The sequence below is a fragment of the Bos mutus genome, chromosome X, assembly GCF_027580195.1.
Source record: "Bos mutus isolate GX-2022 chromosome X, NWIPB_WYAK_1.1, whole genome shotgun sequence".
NCBI lineage: Eukaryota > Metazoa > Chordata > Mammalia > Artiodactyla > Bovidae > Bos > Bos mutus.
Genome location: NC_091646.1, coordinates 32,644,762 through 32,660,404, shown reverse-complemented (window position 1 = coordinate 32,660,404; position 15,643 = coordinate 32,644,762). Strand labels below are relative to the sequence as shown.

General features: G+C 42.2%; 2 protein-coding genes across 2 annotated transcripts; both read right to left on the bottom strand.

The window, feature by feature from the left end:
* Nucleotides 1-1,761: 1,761 nt before the first annotated feature.
* LOC138986464 (obg-like ATPase 1) lies at nucleotides 1,762-3,337 on the bottom strand. The gene has a single exon (XM_070366440.1). It carries the CDS (start codon nucleotides 3,332-3,334, stop codon nucleotides 2,144-2,146), a length of 1,191 nt encoding a protein of 396 aa, XP_070222541.1. The 5' UTR covers nucleotides 3,335-3,337; the 3' UTR covers nucleotides 1,762-2,143.
* A 5,918-nt stretch (nucleotides 3,338-9,255) lies between these two features.
* Nucleotides 9,256-15,044, bottom strand: RAB39B (RAB39B, member RAS oncogene family). The gene is made up of 2 exons (XM_005899569.2): nucleotides 14,637-15,044; nucleotides 9,256-12,235 (listed from the first exon to the last, which is right to left on the bottom strand). The coding sequence occupies exons 1-2, from the start codon at nucleotides 14,849-14,851 to the stop codon at nucleotides 11,809-11,811; spliced, it is 642 nt and encodes a 213-aa protein (XP_005899631.1). The 5' UTR covers nucleotides 14,852-15,044; the 3' UTR covers nucleotides 9,256-11,808.
* Nucleotides 15,045-15,643: the final 599 nt, after the last annotated feature.

Genomic DNA, 15,643 nt, shown 5'->3' with positions numbered 1-15,643 from the left:
ATCCTTGCCTGGTTTTCCTCTCACCTCTCTGCCTGCTTCTTCTCACATTCATGTGCCAGCGCTTCTATCTCCTAGACCTCTGGTTTGTCATTCACCCTCGTGTTGCAAGGGCTTCCCTGGTGGCTCAGCCAGGAAAGCATCTGCCTGCAATGCAGGGGACCTGGGTTCGATCCCTGGCTCGGGAAGATCCCCTGGAGAAGGAAATGGCAACGCACTCCAATACTCTTGCCTAGAAAAGTCCATGGATGGAGGAAACTGCTGGGCTACAGTCCATGGGGTCGAAAGAGTTGGACACGACTGAGTGACTTCACTCATTTCGTGTTGGAAAACACTCCTGCCCTGGTGAGCCTCAGAATTTGGTCTCCAACTTGGACCTTGAGAGCTCAGAATTTTGGACGCCTGTATCCAGCTGCTTACTTGACAGTTCCATCTGCCAAACTTCATGGACATCTCAAGCTCAACGTGTCAAAAACTTAACTCCTTCCCTTGCCTCACCTCCAACTCAAGTCTACCCACACTTCAACATACTCTGATTTCCTATTCATCCATCTGTAAATCCTGACTCTTAACATCGTGGTGTATCCAAAATGTGACTGACTCATCACCTCCTCAGCTATAATCCTGGCCCAAGTCCCAACATTTGTTGCCTGGATCACCACCACAGCCTCTGAGGTGGGCTCTCTGCTTCCACGCTTGTCTCTCTGTGGTCCACCATGTGAAGAGGTCAGAGCTCAGGGCATAAGCCAGCATCCTGACAATGATCTAAATTCACTGACATGAGCTGGCTTCCACTCCGGCCCTTTGCCTACCTCGTACCCTTCCCTGTGGGCCTTCTGCTTTAGCACGCCTGGTTCTGCTCTTCCTGGAATGGACAATCATTTTGCTTCTATTTCAGGACTTTTCTTGCTTGCTATTCTTTCTTCCTGGAAAATCCTTCCCCATTTTGTCCAGATGTACAGATGTTATCTACATAGCTTCCCCCTGAACTCTTCTAAATTCAAGTCTCTGCTCAAATATAACTTCCTAAATGAGCTTCTTAAGGCCACCATACACACGTTGGAAAGGACTGGCCCCCTGCACAACACACACAAATGTGTGTCCTTACCCCTCTTCCTTGCTTTATTTTGCCATGAGTACTTAACTCTAGTATCAATTCAGCAATCGCTTAGTCATGTTCAACTCTTTGCAACCCCATGGACTGTGGCACGCCAGGCCTCCCTGTCCATCACCAACTCCCGGAGTTTACCCAAACTCACGTCCATTGAGTTGGTGATGCCATTCAACCATCTCATCCTCTGTCATCCCCTTCTCCTCCTGCCTTCAATCCTTCCCAGCATCAGGGTCTTTTCCAATGAGTCAGTTCTTCACATCAGGTGGCCAAAGTATTGGAGTTTCAGCTTCAGCATCAGTCCTTCCAATGAATATTCAGTCCTTTAGGATGGACTGGTTGGATCTCCTTGCAGTCCAAGGGACTCTCAAGAGTCTTCTCCAACACCACAGTTCAAAAGCATCAATTCTTCAGGGCTCAGCTTTCTTTATAGTCCAACTCTTACATCCATACATGAATACTCGAAAAACCATAGCCTTGACTAGATGGACTTTTGTTGGCAAAGTAATGTTTCTGCTTTTTAATATACTGTCTAGGTTGGTCATAACTTTCCTTCCAAGGAGTAAGTGTCTTTTAATTTCATGGCTGCAGTCACCATCTGCAGTGATTTTTTTTTTTTTTTTGGTTTTGTCAAATGTTTTATTGAGTGTAGACATCTGGAGTACTGTAAAACATGCATTATCTGTAGATTCAAAAAGGAGCAAGCCACATTGTCCTCACTGTCAAATATGTCAGGCTTGGCATACATGATGGAGATTAATGAAGTATCATGAGAGTAATATGGTTCCTGAAAAGCTTCTACAATTTGGAGTAGGGTCTTAATCACGTGAAAAGCAAAGCTGTTCACATTTGGTGAACTTGCATCTCATTGGAGGTACACAGTATTTTAATTTTAAAACAAATAAAAATAATTGTTTGTAGAAGATTCCCATCACCCCAACTTTACCTGCCCTTTCAGTTTTCAGAAATTTTAATTAAAAAAAAAAAGTATATGCCTTTTGGAAGTTGTACATTTATCTGAGCAATAATTAAAATTTATTTCTTCTTCGGTTGCTGAGGTGTATTAAATTTGAAGAAGATAATATCTCCATCTTCAACAATATAATTTCTGCCTTGTTGTCTGTACTTTCCAGCAGCCTTGACTGCATTTTCAGAACCTTCCTCTTTAAAATCTTCGTATTTCATTACTTCAGCCATAATGAATCCTTTTTCAAAATCTGTGTGAATCTTTCCTGCAGCTTGAGGAGCCTTCGTCCCTTTCCTGATGGTCCATGCACGCACTTCATCTGGGCCTGCAGTGAAAAAGTATTCTAGTTGGAGTGCTGCAAACCCAGCCTTAATGATCTTTGGCAAAGCGCTTTGTGTCATGTTCGCTTCCAGATACTTCTGTCTCTCCTCAGCACTCAATTCTTGCAACCTGAGTTCCAAGGCCCCACTAAAAGGAATGACCAAGGCACCTGGGTCATACTTGTCTACCCACTCTTTAATTTTTATCAACCATTTGTTTTTCTTTCTAATGTAGTCTTTTTCGGAAAGATTAACCAAGTAGACCATTGGTTTTGAAGTCAGAAATAAGTGTTTATTCAATACTTCAATCTCTTTGTCATTCCAATCATGATAGAATCGAACAGGTTTCTTTTGATCTATAACCCAGGATTTGACTTTGCACATTATGTCATATTCAGGTTTTAGTTTTTTATCTCCACCTCTCACAGCCACTTTCTCTAGTTTATCTATAATGGGCCCAACCATTTCCTCATCTTTAAGCTGAAGCTCTTCATGTATTATTTCTATATCTCGAACAGGATCTACACTTCCTTCAACATGTGTGATATCATCATCTTCAAAAGCACGTGTTAAATGAAAGATTCCATCACAGGCACTAATATGAGATAAAAAGGCATTCCCCAGGCCTTGCCCATTGTGAGCTCCTTTCACAAGGCCAGCAATATCCACTACATTTAGAAAAGCAGGAATTTTGCTTGCTGGTTTGTGGTACTGGCAAAGAAAGTCAAATCTTTCATCAGGCACAGGTACTCTGCTCTCATTCGGATCAATAGTGCAGAATGGGAAGTTTTCTGCTGAAGCTTGACTATTGGTTAGTACATTGAAGAAGGTAGATTTCCCAACATTTGGTAATCCAACAATACCAATTTTCAAGGAGGTTCCAAATCTTCCAATGATTGGGGGTGGTTTAATTCCATCACCTCCCTTTTTGGGGGGCATCGAGTGAGGCGTGGGCCGCTCTCGCGAGGCGCGGCCTAGTCCAACAACGCCTCATTCATCCACACGCTCCACGCCGCCAGCTGCCCTCGCCCCGTGCCGGCCACCCAGCCTGCAGTGATTTTGGAGCCCAGAAAAATAAACTCTAGTATGGATGCCACTGTTTACTAGAGACAGCCCTGCTTTATACTTGTACAGCAGTTAACACTCTGTTCTTACCTCCCCTTCTGCCTTCAATCATGTTGGCTTGGTTGGGAATTCTGACTGGAGCACAGAAAAAGGAAGGCCTTTTGCGTAGGTAACATAATAATTAATACATCACAATGCAGAAGAAGTAAAAAAGCATAAAACCAAGAACTCAACTGATTCTTTGGAAATACTGATAAAAATAGGCAGACCTCTAATATAACGCCTCTGAATAATAAAAAACAGAAACATGTAATGTTGTAAATGAAAGGTTTCTATCCACAAATACAGATACTTTAAAATTATACTAAGCTCAACTGTATGCCCATACATTTGAAATTCTAGATGGAAGATACAAGTTTCAAAGGAAATATAAATTACCAAAATTTACCTACAAGGATTCATGTGTTAATCCAGACAGTCTGTGTGCAGCTATGTTGTTGTTCAGTCACTCAGTCGGGTCTGACTCTCTGAGACCCCATGAATTGCAGCACGCCAGGCCTCCGTGTCCATCAACAACTCCCGGAGCTTGCTCAAACTCACGTCCGTGATGCCATCCAACCATCTCATCCTCTGTTGTCCCCTTCTCCTCCTGCCTCCAATCTTTCCCAGCATCAGGATCTTTTCCAATGAGACAGTTCTTTGCATCAGGTGGCCAAAGTGTTGGAGCTTCAGCTTCAGCATCTGTCCTTCCAATGAATATTCAGGGCTTATTCCTTTAGGATGGACTGGTTTGATCTCCTTGCAGTCCAAGGGACTCTCAAGAGTCTTCTCCAACACCACAGTTCAAAGCATCAATTCTTCAGGGCTCAGCTTTCTTTATGGTCCAACTCTCAAATCCATACATGACTACTGGAAAAACCATAGCTTTGACTATAGAGACCTCTGTCAGCAAAGTCATGTCTCTTCTTTTTAATGTACTGCCTAGATTTCATTCCAAGCTTTTCTTTTCTTCCAATAGCTTTTCCAAGGAGCAAGTGTCTTTTAATTTCATGGCTGCAGTCATCGTCTACAGTGGTTTTGGAGCCCAAGAAAATAAAATATGTCACTCTTTCCAATGTTTCCACATGTATTTGCCATGAAGTCATAGGACTGGATGCCATGATCTTTGCTTTTTGAATGTTGAGTTTTAAGCCAGCCTTTTCACTCTCTTTTCACCTTCATCAAGATGCTCTTTAGTTCCTCTTTGCTTTCTGCCATAAGGGTGGTGTCATCTGCATATCTGAGGTTATTGATATGTCTCCTGGAAATCTGGATTTCAGCTCGTGCTTCATCCATTTCAGCATTTCACATTATGTACTCTGCATATAAATTAAATAAGCAGAGTGAGAATATACAGCCTTGACGTACTCCTTTCCCAATTTGGAACCAGTCTGTTGTTCCATGTCTGGTTCTAACTGTTGTTTCTTGACCAGCATGCAGGTTTCTCAGGAGGCAGGTCAGGTGGTCTGGTATTCCCATCTCTTGAAGAATTTTCCACAGTATGTTGGAATCCACACAGTCAAAGGCTTTAGTGTAGTCAATGAAGCAGAAGTAGATGTTTTATGGAATTTTCATGCTTTTTATATGATCCAAGGGATGTTAGAAATTTGATCTCTGGTTCCTCTGCCTTTTCTAAATCCAGCTTGAACATCTGAAAGTCCTCAGTTCATGTACTGTTGAAGCCTGGCATGGAGGATTTTGAGCATTACTTTGCTAGCATGTGAAATGAGTGTGATTGTGTGATAGTTTGAACATTCATTGACACTGCCTTTCTCTGGGATTGGAATGAAAACTAACCTTTTCCAGTCCTGTAGCCACTGCTGAGTTTTCCAAATTTGCTGGCATATTGAGTGCAGCACTTTCACAGCATCATCTTTTAGGACTCAAAATAGCTCAGCTGGAATTCCATCACCTCCACTAGCTTTGTTTATAGTGAGGCTTCCTAAGGCCTACTTTACTTCACATTCCACGATGTCTGACTCTAGGTGAGTGATCTCACCGTCATGGTTATCTGGGTCATGAAAATCTTTTTTTGTATAGTTTTTCTGTGTATTCTTGCCACCTCGTCTTAATATCTTCTGCTTCTGTTAGGTCCATACCATTTCTGTCCTTTATTGAGCCCATCTTTGCATGAAATGTTCCCTTGGTATCTCTAATTTTCTTGAAGAGATCTCCAGTCTTTCTCATTCTATTCTTTTCCTCTATTTCTTTATACTGATCACTTAGGAAGGCTTTCCTTGCTATTCTTTGGAACTCTGCATTCAGGTGGGTATATCTTTCTTACTGAATTGAAGTTGGGCAAGAAGAAATCATGATTCAAACCTATATCTATAGTACACATTGTATAAGAGAAATATCTGTGAACAAGATGAATAATGTTCTTACTTTCATGGACCTTACAACTGGAGCTGTAGCCAGAGGCCAGATCATGCATGGCCTTGTAGCCACATTAAGAAATGTCAAGTTTGTCTGGACTTTGTTCTAAATGTGATGAGAAACTGTTGGTGGGTTTCAAGCAGGTGAATGACTTGATGTGATTTCCTTTTTGAAAAGATCATTCTGGCTGTTATATTGAGAATGTATCATGGGAATAAGAGCTGAAGTAGGGAGACCACTTAGAAAGATAGTAAATAGTTCAGCAAAGAGTCGATAGTGGTTTGGACAAAGGTGATAGTAATAGGGGCAGAGAAAATGGCAGAGTTGGCTATATTTTGGAGAAAGAATTGATAGGACTTGATGACCTATTTGATATGGGAAGTGAGGGAAAGTGAGGAAATAGAATAACTTTTAAGTTTCTGTGTTGAACAAGGGGGTAGATGGTGGTGTCATTTACAGAAGCAAGTCTGGGGTTGAAGGAGCTTGTTTTGATTACCATTGATTTCATACTGGATATGTCAAGTTTGAGGAATTTGTGGATGTGTTTAGTAGGCAGGTTGGTTGTATTGGTATAGTGCACACAAGAGTGGGCTGGAATCCTTCAGTTGGGAGTCATCAATACAAAGACAGTGACTAAAATCATAAAAGATTGGGCCTCCAACAGAACTCAGAACATCAACTTACTAAGAGGCTTGGTGTCAGCAGAAATCACTCCACCAGCACTATACTGGCAAAGGTCGTGCATACCTTCCTGCTCCCTGAAATCCTAGGGATATATTTTCAGACTTGTCTTTCTGAACCCACTGCTGCTTGGGGATACTACTGTCTACTCCTTCATGTGAAACTGTGCTCTCAAAGTTTCCCATTCTCTCCTAAGTTCCATTACTTTGCCAACAAAGGTCTGTCTAGTCAAGGCTATGGTTTTTCCATTAGTTATGTATGGATGTGAGAGTTGGACTATAAAGAAAGCTGAGCACTGAAGAACTGATGCTTTTGAACTGTCGTGTTGGAGAAGACTCTTGAGTGTCCCTTGAACTGCAAGGAGATCCAGCCAATCCATCCTAAAGGAGATCAGTCCTGGGTGTTCATTGAAAGGACTGATGTTGAAGCTGAAGCTCCAATACTTTGGCCACCTGATGGGAAGAGCTGACTCATTAGAAAAGACACTGATGCTGGGAAAGATTGAAGGCGGGAGGAGAAGGGGACAACAGAGGATGAGATGGTTAGATGGCATCACAGAGTCAATGGACATGAGTTTGGGTGGACTCCAGGAGTTGGTGATGGACAGGGAGGCCTGGTGTGCTGCTGTCCATGGGTTCGCAAAGAGTTGGACATGACTGAGTGACTGAACTGAACTGAACTGAACTGAAGTTCCCTTTCCCTAAACCTTGTGGTTTCCCAGGGCAGACTAAGGAGTTAGACCATAGGTTGCACTGTCAGGAACAACTTCTCAAGCCACATCTTCTCTAGGATCAGGAAGCTGCTTGCAGATTTCAGCAGCTGTTGGTTTCAGAACTTGATGGAGGTCAGGGAGAAATCCATGAAGACATCTCAAGGTAGAGAATCTAAGATTGAGTGAAGGGCAAATACAAACACCCTGAGGTGTGAATGTGCCGGGGGTGTTTGATGAACAAGGCCACACAGGTGATGCAAAGGGGTTGAACTTCATTTTTAAAAGTTTTTCTGAGGGCCACTGGAAATACTTTGGGTTTTCAGCTGACTAAAATGGATAACCACTGGGGCATTACGAGCAGCTGATTGCTGATAATAAATGTTTTTTCAGGCTCCTTCTGGCTGCTGTGTGGAGAACAGACTCTGGAAGCAGGGAGATCAGTGATCACAACAACCGTGGCAACAAATGACAGTGTGACATGTTACACTTATGACCCTAATAGACATTCAAATGGAGACGTTGGCTACACAGTTGGTTCTAAATGTGTAAACTTCAAGGGAGAAAGAGATGAGCTGGAGATAGAAATTCAGGACTCATTGGCTGACAGATGATATTTACAGTCATGTAACTGAATGATATTGCATTTTTGGTCCTTCCCTCCCTCCTTTCTCCCCGCCCTCCCTACCTCCCTCATTCACTCATGATTATAAAAGTGATAAAGCTTATGCCCAGACTCTGAATCAAACATTTTCCCTTTTTTTTCATGTGTGTGTTCAGTCGCTCATTTGTGTCCTACTCTTTGTGACACCATGGACTGTAGCACACCAGGCTCCCCGTCCATGGGATTCTCCAAGCAAGAATACTGGAGTGGGTTGCCATTCTCTTCTCCAGGGGATCTTCCCAACCCAGAAATAGAACCTGTGTCTCCTGCATTGCAGGTGGAGTCTTTACTGCTGAGCTATTGGGAAGGGCTTCCTTTTTTTTTTTTTTTTTTACTCCTCCACGAAATATGTGCTATAAACCCTAGGCAGTGTATGGAACTCTTGTGTTGCAATCTGGGCTCCATACTGCAAGTGATCCTGACACAAAATGCACATCTTAGTAGTGCTTGAAAAGATAGAAGCAATGTAGCCTTGAGAAAAGAAGACTTTCTAGGGAAAACAATTGTAATAAGCTATGTGGCATCTATCTAAAGCAAATAAAACCTCTAATTTTAAAGATACACACACCCCAGTGCTCACAGTGGCACTATGTACAATACCCAAGCCATGGAAGCAACCTAAGTGGCCATCAACAGATTAATAGACAAACAAGATGTGATATATATATACACACACACATATATATGATATGTGATATATATATATATAGTAGAATATTACACAGCCATAAAAAGTAACAAAATTGTGCCATTTGCAGAAATATGGATGGACCTAGAGATTATCATACCAAAGTGAAGTAAGTCAGACAGAGAAAGACAAATATATCACCTGCATGTGGAATCTAAAAAATACAATAAACTGCTGAATATAACAAAACAGAAGCAGTCTCATGGATATAGAAAACAAATCAGTAGTTCCTAGCAGGGAGAAAGAGAAGAGGCATGATAGGGGTAGAGGATTAAGAGGGACAAACTACTATGTATAAAATAAGTAAGCTACAGGGGTATATTGTACAGCACAGGGAATATAGCCAATATTTTGTAATAACTTTAAAAGGAGTATAGTTTATAAAATACTGAATCACTATTTTATAAATCTGAAATGAGTATAATATTGTAAATCAACTATACTTCAATTAAAAAACAACCCCCCCAATTTTTAGGAGCTATTTAACAAAAATAGTTAAATTTAAACAAAAAACCCTTGACTAAAAATTGCAACGATTCATATTTAGGCTTCACAGAACAAATGTTTGCAAAAGTCATATGGCATTTCCAGGGATTAGTGAGGTCTCTGTGACTTTCAACCTGATGATCCTGTAACTTTCTGGCTTTAAGATATTGGTGAATACTGTTATGCGTATGTCCCACCTACCTGATGTTCTTGGTAGCAGTTGCTACACTGTAGGGACAGACTCCTCTGGAAATAGCTACAACACACACTTGGAATCTTACAGTCACATAATCAACCATTTTACTAAATACAAGCATATTTTCATTCACATACAGCTAAAGTTTTTCACATTTCATTACAGTGCACAACAAAGTGAGGAAAAGTACACAGTACATTTTATTCTGGAATATGAGGCAATCTAATCCAACATGCAGTTGTGGTCTTTGTTGCAAGTTAGTTTATCTTGTCTTCACCTATGTAGTAAAATAGCTTCTAGAGCTTTACCCTTAATATTGTACTAACACCTGACTTTTTCACACATTTTCCAAAACCCACTTATTGCAGTGACAACAGCACTGAATTCTACTAAAATGAGTTTTAAAGTTCTAGAATTTGTTTAAGCAGTTAAGCTCAGCCACTTCTGCTGAATCTATGATGAGTATTTTTAAACCTGCCTAAAAATGCAAAGAATGAGAAAAATATACATATGATGTATTTAAGTCAAGAAAATGGTAGAGAGTTTTGTTTCTATCCTTTTTTTCTTGAACTGACAGAATCCAGTCAACTCTCATCTATCCACTGGATAATCTTGCTTTCAGAATCTTCTAAACATAATTAAGTATAGCAGTTGATGAAACTTTGTGTTAGCCCAATTTACTATCTTTTATTTGTCTTCTACAACCACAAAGCTGGCAACTTAGTTACTCCACCCAAGCTAGGTCACGCTAAACCAAGGAAGAGATGATGATTGGGTCACTTGTAGTGGATGCTGCAGGTAGGTCTAAGGTGGTTTGTTCCCATAATTTTCATGATTTTACTGCTTTATTTTGGCTGAAGTAAATCCTCCAAATTTCAGATTCAGTTACATCCATTCTGAAATTTAATACCATATTTCAAAGCAATTTACCATCCTTAGGCGTTCGTATCACAATGGAAATGAGAAACCTGACTCTAATCAGAATTGGTTTTTTTACTACAAAAAGTATGGCTTTTGCCTAGCTGAACTGGCTACAATCAAAAAATCATTTAAAGCATCACCTCTCTTCAAGAAGATAATGGAACCGCAAGGCAACCATTTCAAGTTTCTGATGCAACTAGTTAGCTGTCTGTTCACCTGAGAATTAAGAGTTAACTTTGTAGGGTAGATAGGAGCCCAGTGTAGGCATATGGCAAACAAGGAGCCAAGGTCATTGTGAAGTGAGTATTTACCCCCACCCCACTCCCCATTGCTGTATTTAGTTCCTTTCAATAATATATCCACTGCATTTCAGTGATAAGAACACATAACCCAAATAGTTCTAATATGTGTTCACTGTGCAATTATTCACTTGTGTAAAATCCTCTTGTCAATAATACCTGAATGGGCTTTACCTTTGACTTATGCCCAGGTTTCCTCAGGGTTAGAGCTGAGTTATAATCAATAAGGAAACATATCCTAACATGTAGAGAATATTTATTTGCAGTCATATCTCTTCCAAAGTAAACAATAACAGTTTATTCATTGGGCAGCAGGATGATGCAGTGAAGTAAAAACCAGGAGTCAGAAGACCTTCACTTTGGCCTAGTGACTCTCCTCTGCCTCTCAGTTAATTTTTTTGTAAACTGGGGAAGAAAACCTCATGGCCTCTTACAATGATCAAACAGGTCATTCAGTGAACCATAATGTGTCTGTAAGGGTTACAGCCCCTCCTAAGCAGGTGTTTACGTTCAGATCATAGTCACCAAAGCAGTGAAATCCCAGGTGTGGTCAGAGGCAAAAGGGGGATGACATCGGTATTAATAGTATTTCTCTCTTCTAATTCCATGATAATTTGCATGGGAAAATTTCTTACACAGTGCTGGTTATTCTTGCACAAGACTGTACATTTTTTTGAATGTGATAATAACAGTGTATAAATTGACTCCCTCTTGACATTCACACCATTTTTTTTTTATCAGAACACCAGGCCTTGAAAGGGTCTTATGAAAAGACTGGCCCATACCCCTCATTTTACAGATGAGCTGTGGAGAGCTAATTGGTACCTTTTAACCAAACCCCACACATACATTTAGTGCAGGATATTCTCATTGGTTGGGTCAATATCTCTCATTTTTGTAGGTTTGATCATTGTTCCCGATGTGATACTTTTATCCCTTTTACATATTTTATTATGATCGTGACCTATGCAACACCGAGAAATAGTTGTCCTGACTGTGGGTGTACTTTCCTGGGGGGCCTGGTTCCCTGGACCTCAGCTTCTTGACATACAGTCTACAAAGGGCATACAGAGCAGCCAGTGCGCAGCTTGGGCCACAAAACAGGGCCAGTTCCAGTTCCAGGTTCCCCCGCCCACCTACCAATCACCTGTCTGAGGGCCCCTTGGGGAAGAGGCTCACTTGGTATCCAATATAGAGGTTTAAGTTCTCTTGAGTCGCATGATGATTCTATCATTTTGATCAGCTGGAAGTCCAGGTGGGACAGCAGGTTTTGGAGACACAAGGGCTAACTAGCACAAACATCTTCTCTCTGATTTGACTACCTCTTCTGAAGAGTGAACCACGTTGGGGACAAATCCACTCTTCACCCCTTCCCAGCCCTCCTGGATGGTAATATCCCCCCTTTTCACCAGCTCATATATGTCTCTCGTCAGGTCTGTGAAGGCCTTCTCTACGTTAATGGCGTCTCGGGCTGACGTTTCAATGTACTTCATGCCATACGCAGCAGCCAGTTTCTCAGCCTCGTGGCGAGTCACTTGCCTCTGTGTATCCAGGTCACACTTGTGACCCACGAGAACGAATACAATTTGGTAGGGCTGGACGTGTACTTTGGTCTCTTCTAACCACTCGTGGACATTCTGGAAAGACCTGCGGTTGGTAATGTCAAATAAGAGAAGACCACCTACTGAGTTCCTGTAGTAGGCACGAGTGATGGATCTAGAACACAAGAGAGAAGTCAAGATTGAATGCCAAGCCCAAACTCCTGTACTTCAGTGAACTCAAAGAGTGGTCTCTGGTTAGCGACAGAGTCCTTCGGTGAAAATGCTTTTCTCTTTGTAACAAAGGAATACAAACGTCATTCCATCATAATAACGATACATGAATTTGCAATTGAGCTAAACTTTTCAATTGAGCTAAGCTTTGAAATGGTATCTTCTAGAAATGAATGCTCGTGGGCATACAGGCATTTTCCCTCAGCTTAGGTCAAACCATAGTTAACCTGTCCATTCTCACCACTGAAGAGCTGAATGAGATTTCTTTTTCTGCTAAGTGGGATATCTAAGTAACAGGTTATCATGAGGCAAATGAAATAATGGATTAAGTATTCTGTCACCTGGAGAGCTCATTACAAATGATCATAGTTGGCATAGGATTTTCTAAAAAAGAAAAATGAATTTATGATAGTTGACAGGAAATACAAGTATATATCACAAAAGTGCTCCATTTATCATTACCGTATTTCTCTGTTACCTTTTTATTTTCACCAGAGGTCTTCAACCTCTTCTGTGAAGGGGAACACGATTTTGTTTTTTTACTTTGCAGGCCATGTGGGAATAGGAAAAAGAGGGATTGTCTGCAAAGACCTTGAGCCAATTGTCTGTCTGCCCCACTTCAGAGAGGCTGACTCAGGAGCCACCAGGTGGGAGAAACTGCCTAAATAGACAAAGCTTCCCCTTAAAATCGTATGATTTATTTAAAGCATTGTAATCAGAATGTTTCTAAAACCTATTATACATTTTCTCTACTTCTGAAATGGAAGAAACCACATATATTTTCGCTTCTTGATTTGAGGAGCTTCATTTTCAATGTGCATTATGGTACTTTTCTCAGGGCATCTTAGACATTGTAGAACTATTTGCTTATCCAGTCACTTTCCTTAGACTACCATGCTTCTCGACCTATGTCTATTTTTAGTTTTTCTTTCTCCGTGGATGAAGAATATAAACAATGAGGGACTCGATAGCTTAAGCCTTAGGACAAATGGCCCAGTTGGGGCCACAGAACAAACACTGTCCAGGGAATTGGAGTCCTAGCTAGATGATGGTAAGAACAAAACAGCAAAAAATTTTCTTAATGTAAACAAAGTTAAAAGACAAATGAAAAACTGAAAAAACACTTTACAACATCCATGACAGAAAAGGATTAATATTCTTAATATACAAAGAACCCTTAGAAGTCACTATCATCCAATAAATAATAATCCGTGGATATGAAAAGGCTGTTCATACAGAAAGAAATTGCGACAAACACAAAAGATGCCTTTCTTCGGTTATAATGTGAAACATGAAATCACAAGTTCAAAGTGAACCTGGACAAGGATATTTGTTTGCAGAAGTGGGGAAGTGGAGACAAGTCTAACTTTTCTCCCCACCCCTCTTCAACCAGCTAACCAATATCTTCTATGTTTGATTCTTGTTCACTAGATAAATGATGATTTATTGAGGCCTCTTGATCGAGTTTTGGCTGCTCTGCATGACTGTAGCTCAAAGTTTTCTGCGTACACTGCTCTGACTTTTGTCTTTATACATGCAGTTTCTTCACACTCATCAGGCGTCATTGTCTCCAGTAAGCCTTCCCTCATCTGTGTCCATACATATAATTACACGTGATACATGCTACAAGTGAAACAAAGTGTTGGAAGAGAAAATTCCACCTGTTTATTTATCACTCATTATGTGCTAAATGTTATCATAGGCGGTGAGCCTACAAATATGAACAAGGCACTCTTTTGTGTAATTACTGACCTAGTTCCCCCTCCACTATGCTAGCAGAGACATTCTAGGAGGGCAATGCCTGTGTCTATTTTGTTTACATGGCATCCCCTTACAGGAGGTTCCTCAGGCTGTTTCCCCAGTGATAGGTGCAGTGTCTGGCAGAGAGTGAATGATCATTGCATGCGTGCTAGTTGCAAGAAAGAATCAATCATCACATACATCTCTATTTCTATCTAGTATTTATGTTTCTATCTATATCTTTATCTCTACATCACCTATCTAGATCTGTCATCCTACATTAGGATGACCTGGGAACATTTTTTGAAATGTAGCATAGGGACTGAAATTGATGAATGACAGAGATCAACTCCAGCGAGTTGATTAACCACGAAGGGGGCAAGTTGGTGGAGTTGTGGTACGAGCAATATGTATTATTGACTGCCAGGATGTATCTTTCCCTGTACTGAATTCCCAGCTAGCTGAAGGTGGGCTTGAGCAGAAACTCTCAGAGCCTCGCTACCTTCGCTAAGGGCGGCGACCGGGACCAGGAAGTCCTCTTCCCCTGGGGATCGGGAAAACCCAGAAGACCTCCCACTGCTCACGGGCCGAGTCTGCGCTCCCACCTGAACCTCTCTTGACCCGCGGTATCCCAGATCTGGAGCTTGATGCGTTTTCCGGGTTCGATCTCCACCAGACGGGAGAAGAAATCCACCCCCACCGTCGGGTCCGAAACCTGGGCAAAGCGGCCCTCGGTGAAGCGGCGGATCAGACACGACTTGCCCACCGTGGAATCCCCGATGACAATCAGCCGGAACTGATACAGCCAGATGGCCTCCATTGCCGAGGCTCGGCAGGTCTCCTTGGCCCGGGCCTCAGGCGGCGAGATGGGGGCGCCAGGCCGGGGCCTCGGAGAGCGCGGCTCGGTCCTGATCTAGAGCGGCCACGAGGGCATCGCTGGCCTGGGAGCCTCAGGCCAGGTAGGCCCAGGCGCGGGGAGGACCGAGGGATGGATGCTGCGCTCGCGGAGGTGATGAAATGGCAGCAGCATCAGCACCACGCACTCTGACTCATCACTGACAACAGGCTTACTGTAATCCTCCAGGTAGAGGCGACGCCCAGCACCGCATTGTCTGTAAAAGCAGCGCACACAGAAATGGCCGGGGGCGGGCGGGGGCGGGGGTTGGGGGGGGCAGAAGCTAGTTCCCTGCTTTTCTGGCTTAAGAGTCAGCATTCAAAAATCTAAGAGCGCGGCATCCAGTCTCATCACTTCCCCGGCAAACGGATGGGGGGAAAATGGAAACAGTGACAGACTTTTTCTTGGGCTCCAAAATCAAAGGCTATGGTGACTGCAGCCAGGAAATTAAAAGACGCTTGGTCCTTGGAAGAAGACAGTGTTACTCGCTCAGTCGTGTCAGACTCTTTGCGACCCCATGGGTGGTAATCCGCCAGGTTCCTCTGTCCATGGAATTCTCCAGGCAAGAATACTGGAGTGGATTGCTATTCTCTTCTCCAGGGGATCTTCCCGAATCAGAGATCAAACCCGGGTCTCCTGCATTGGCAGGCGGATTCTTTACCGTCTGAGCCACTAGGGAAGCCTTGGAAGAAAAGCTATGACAAATCTAGACAGCCT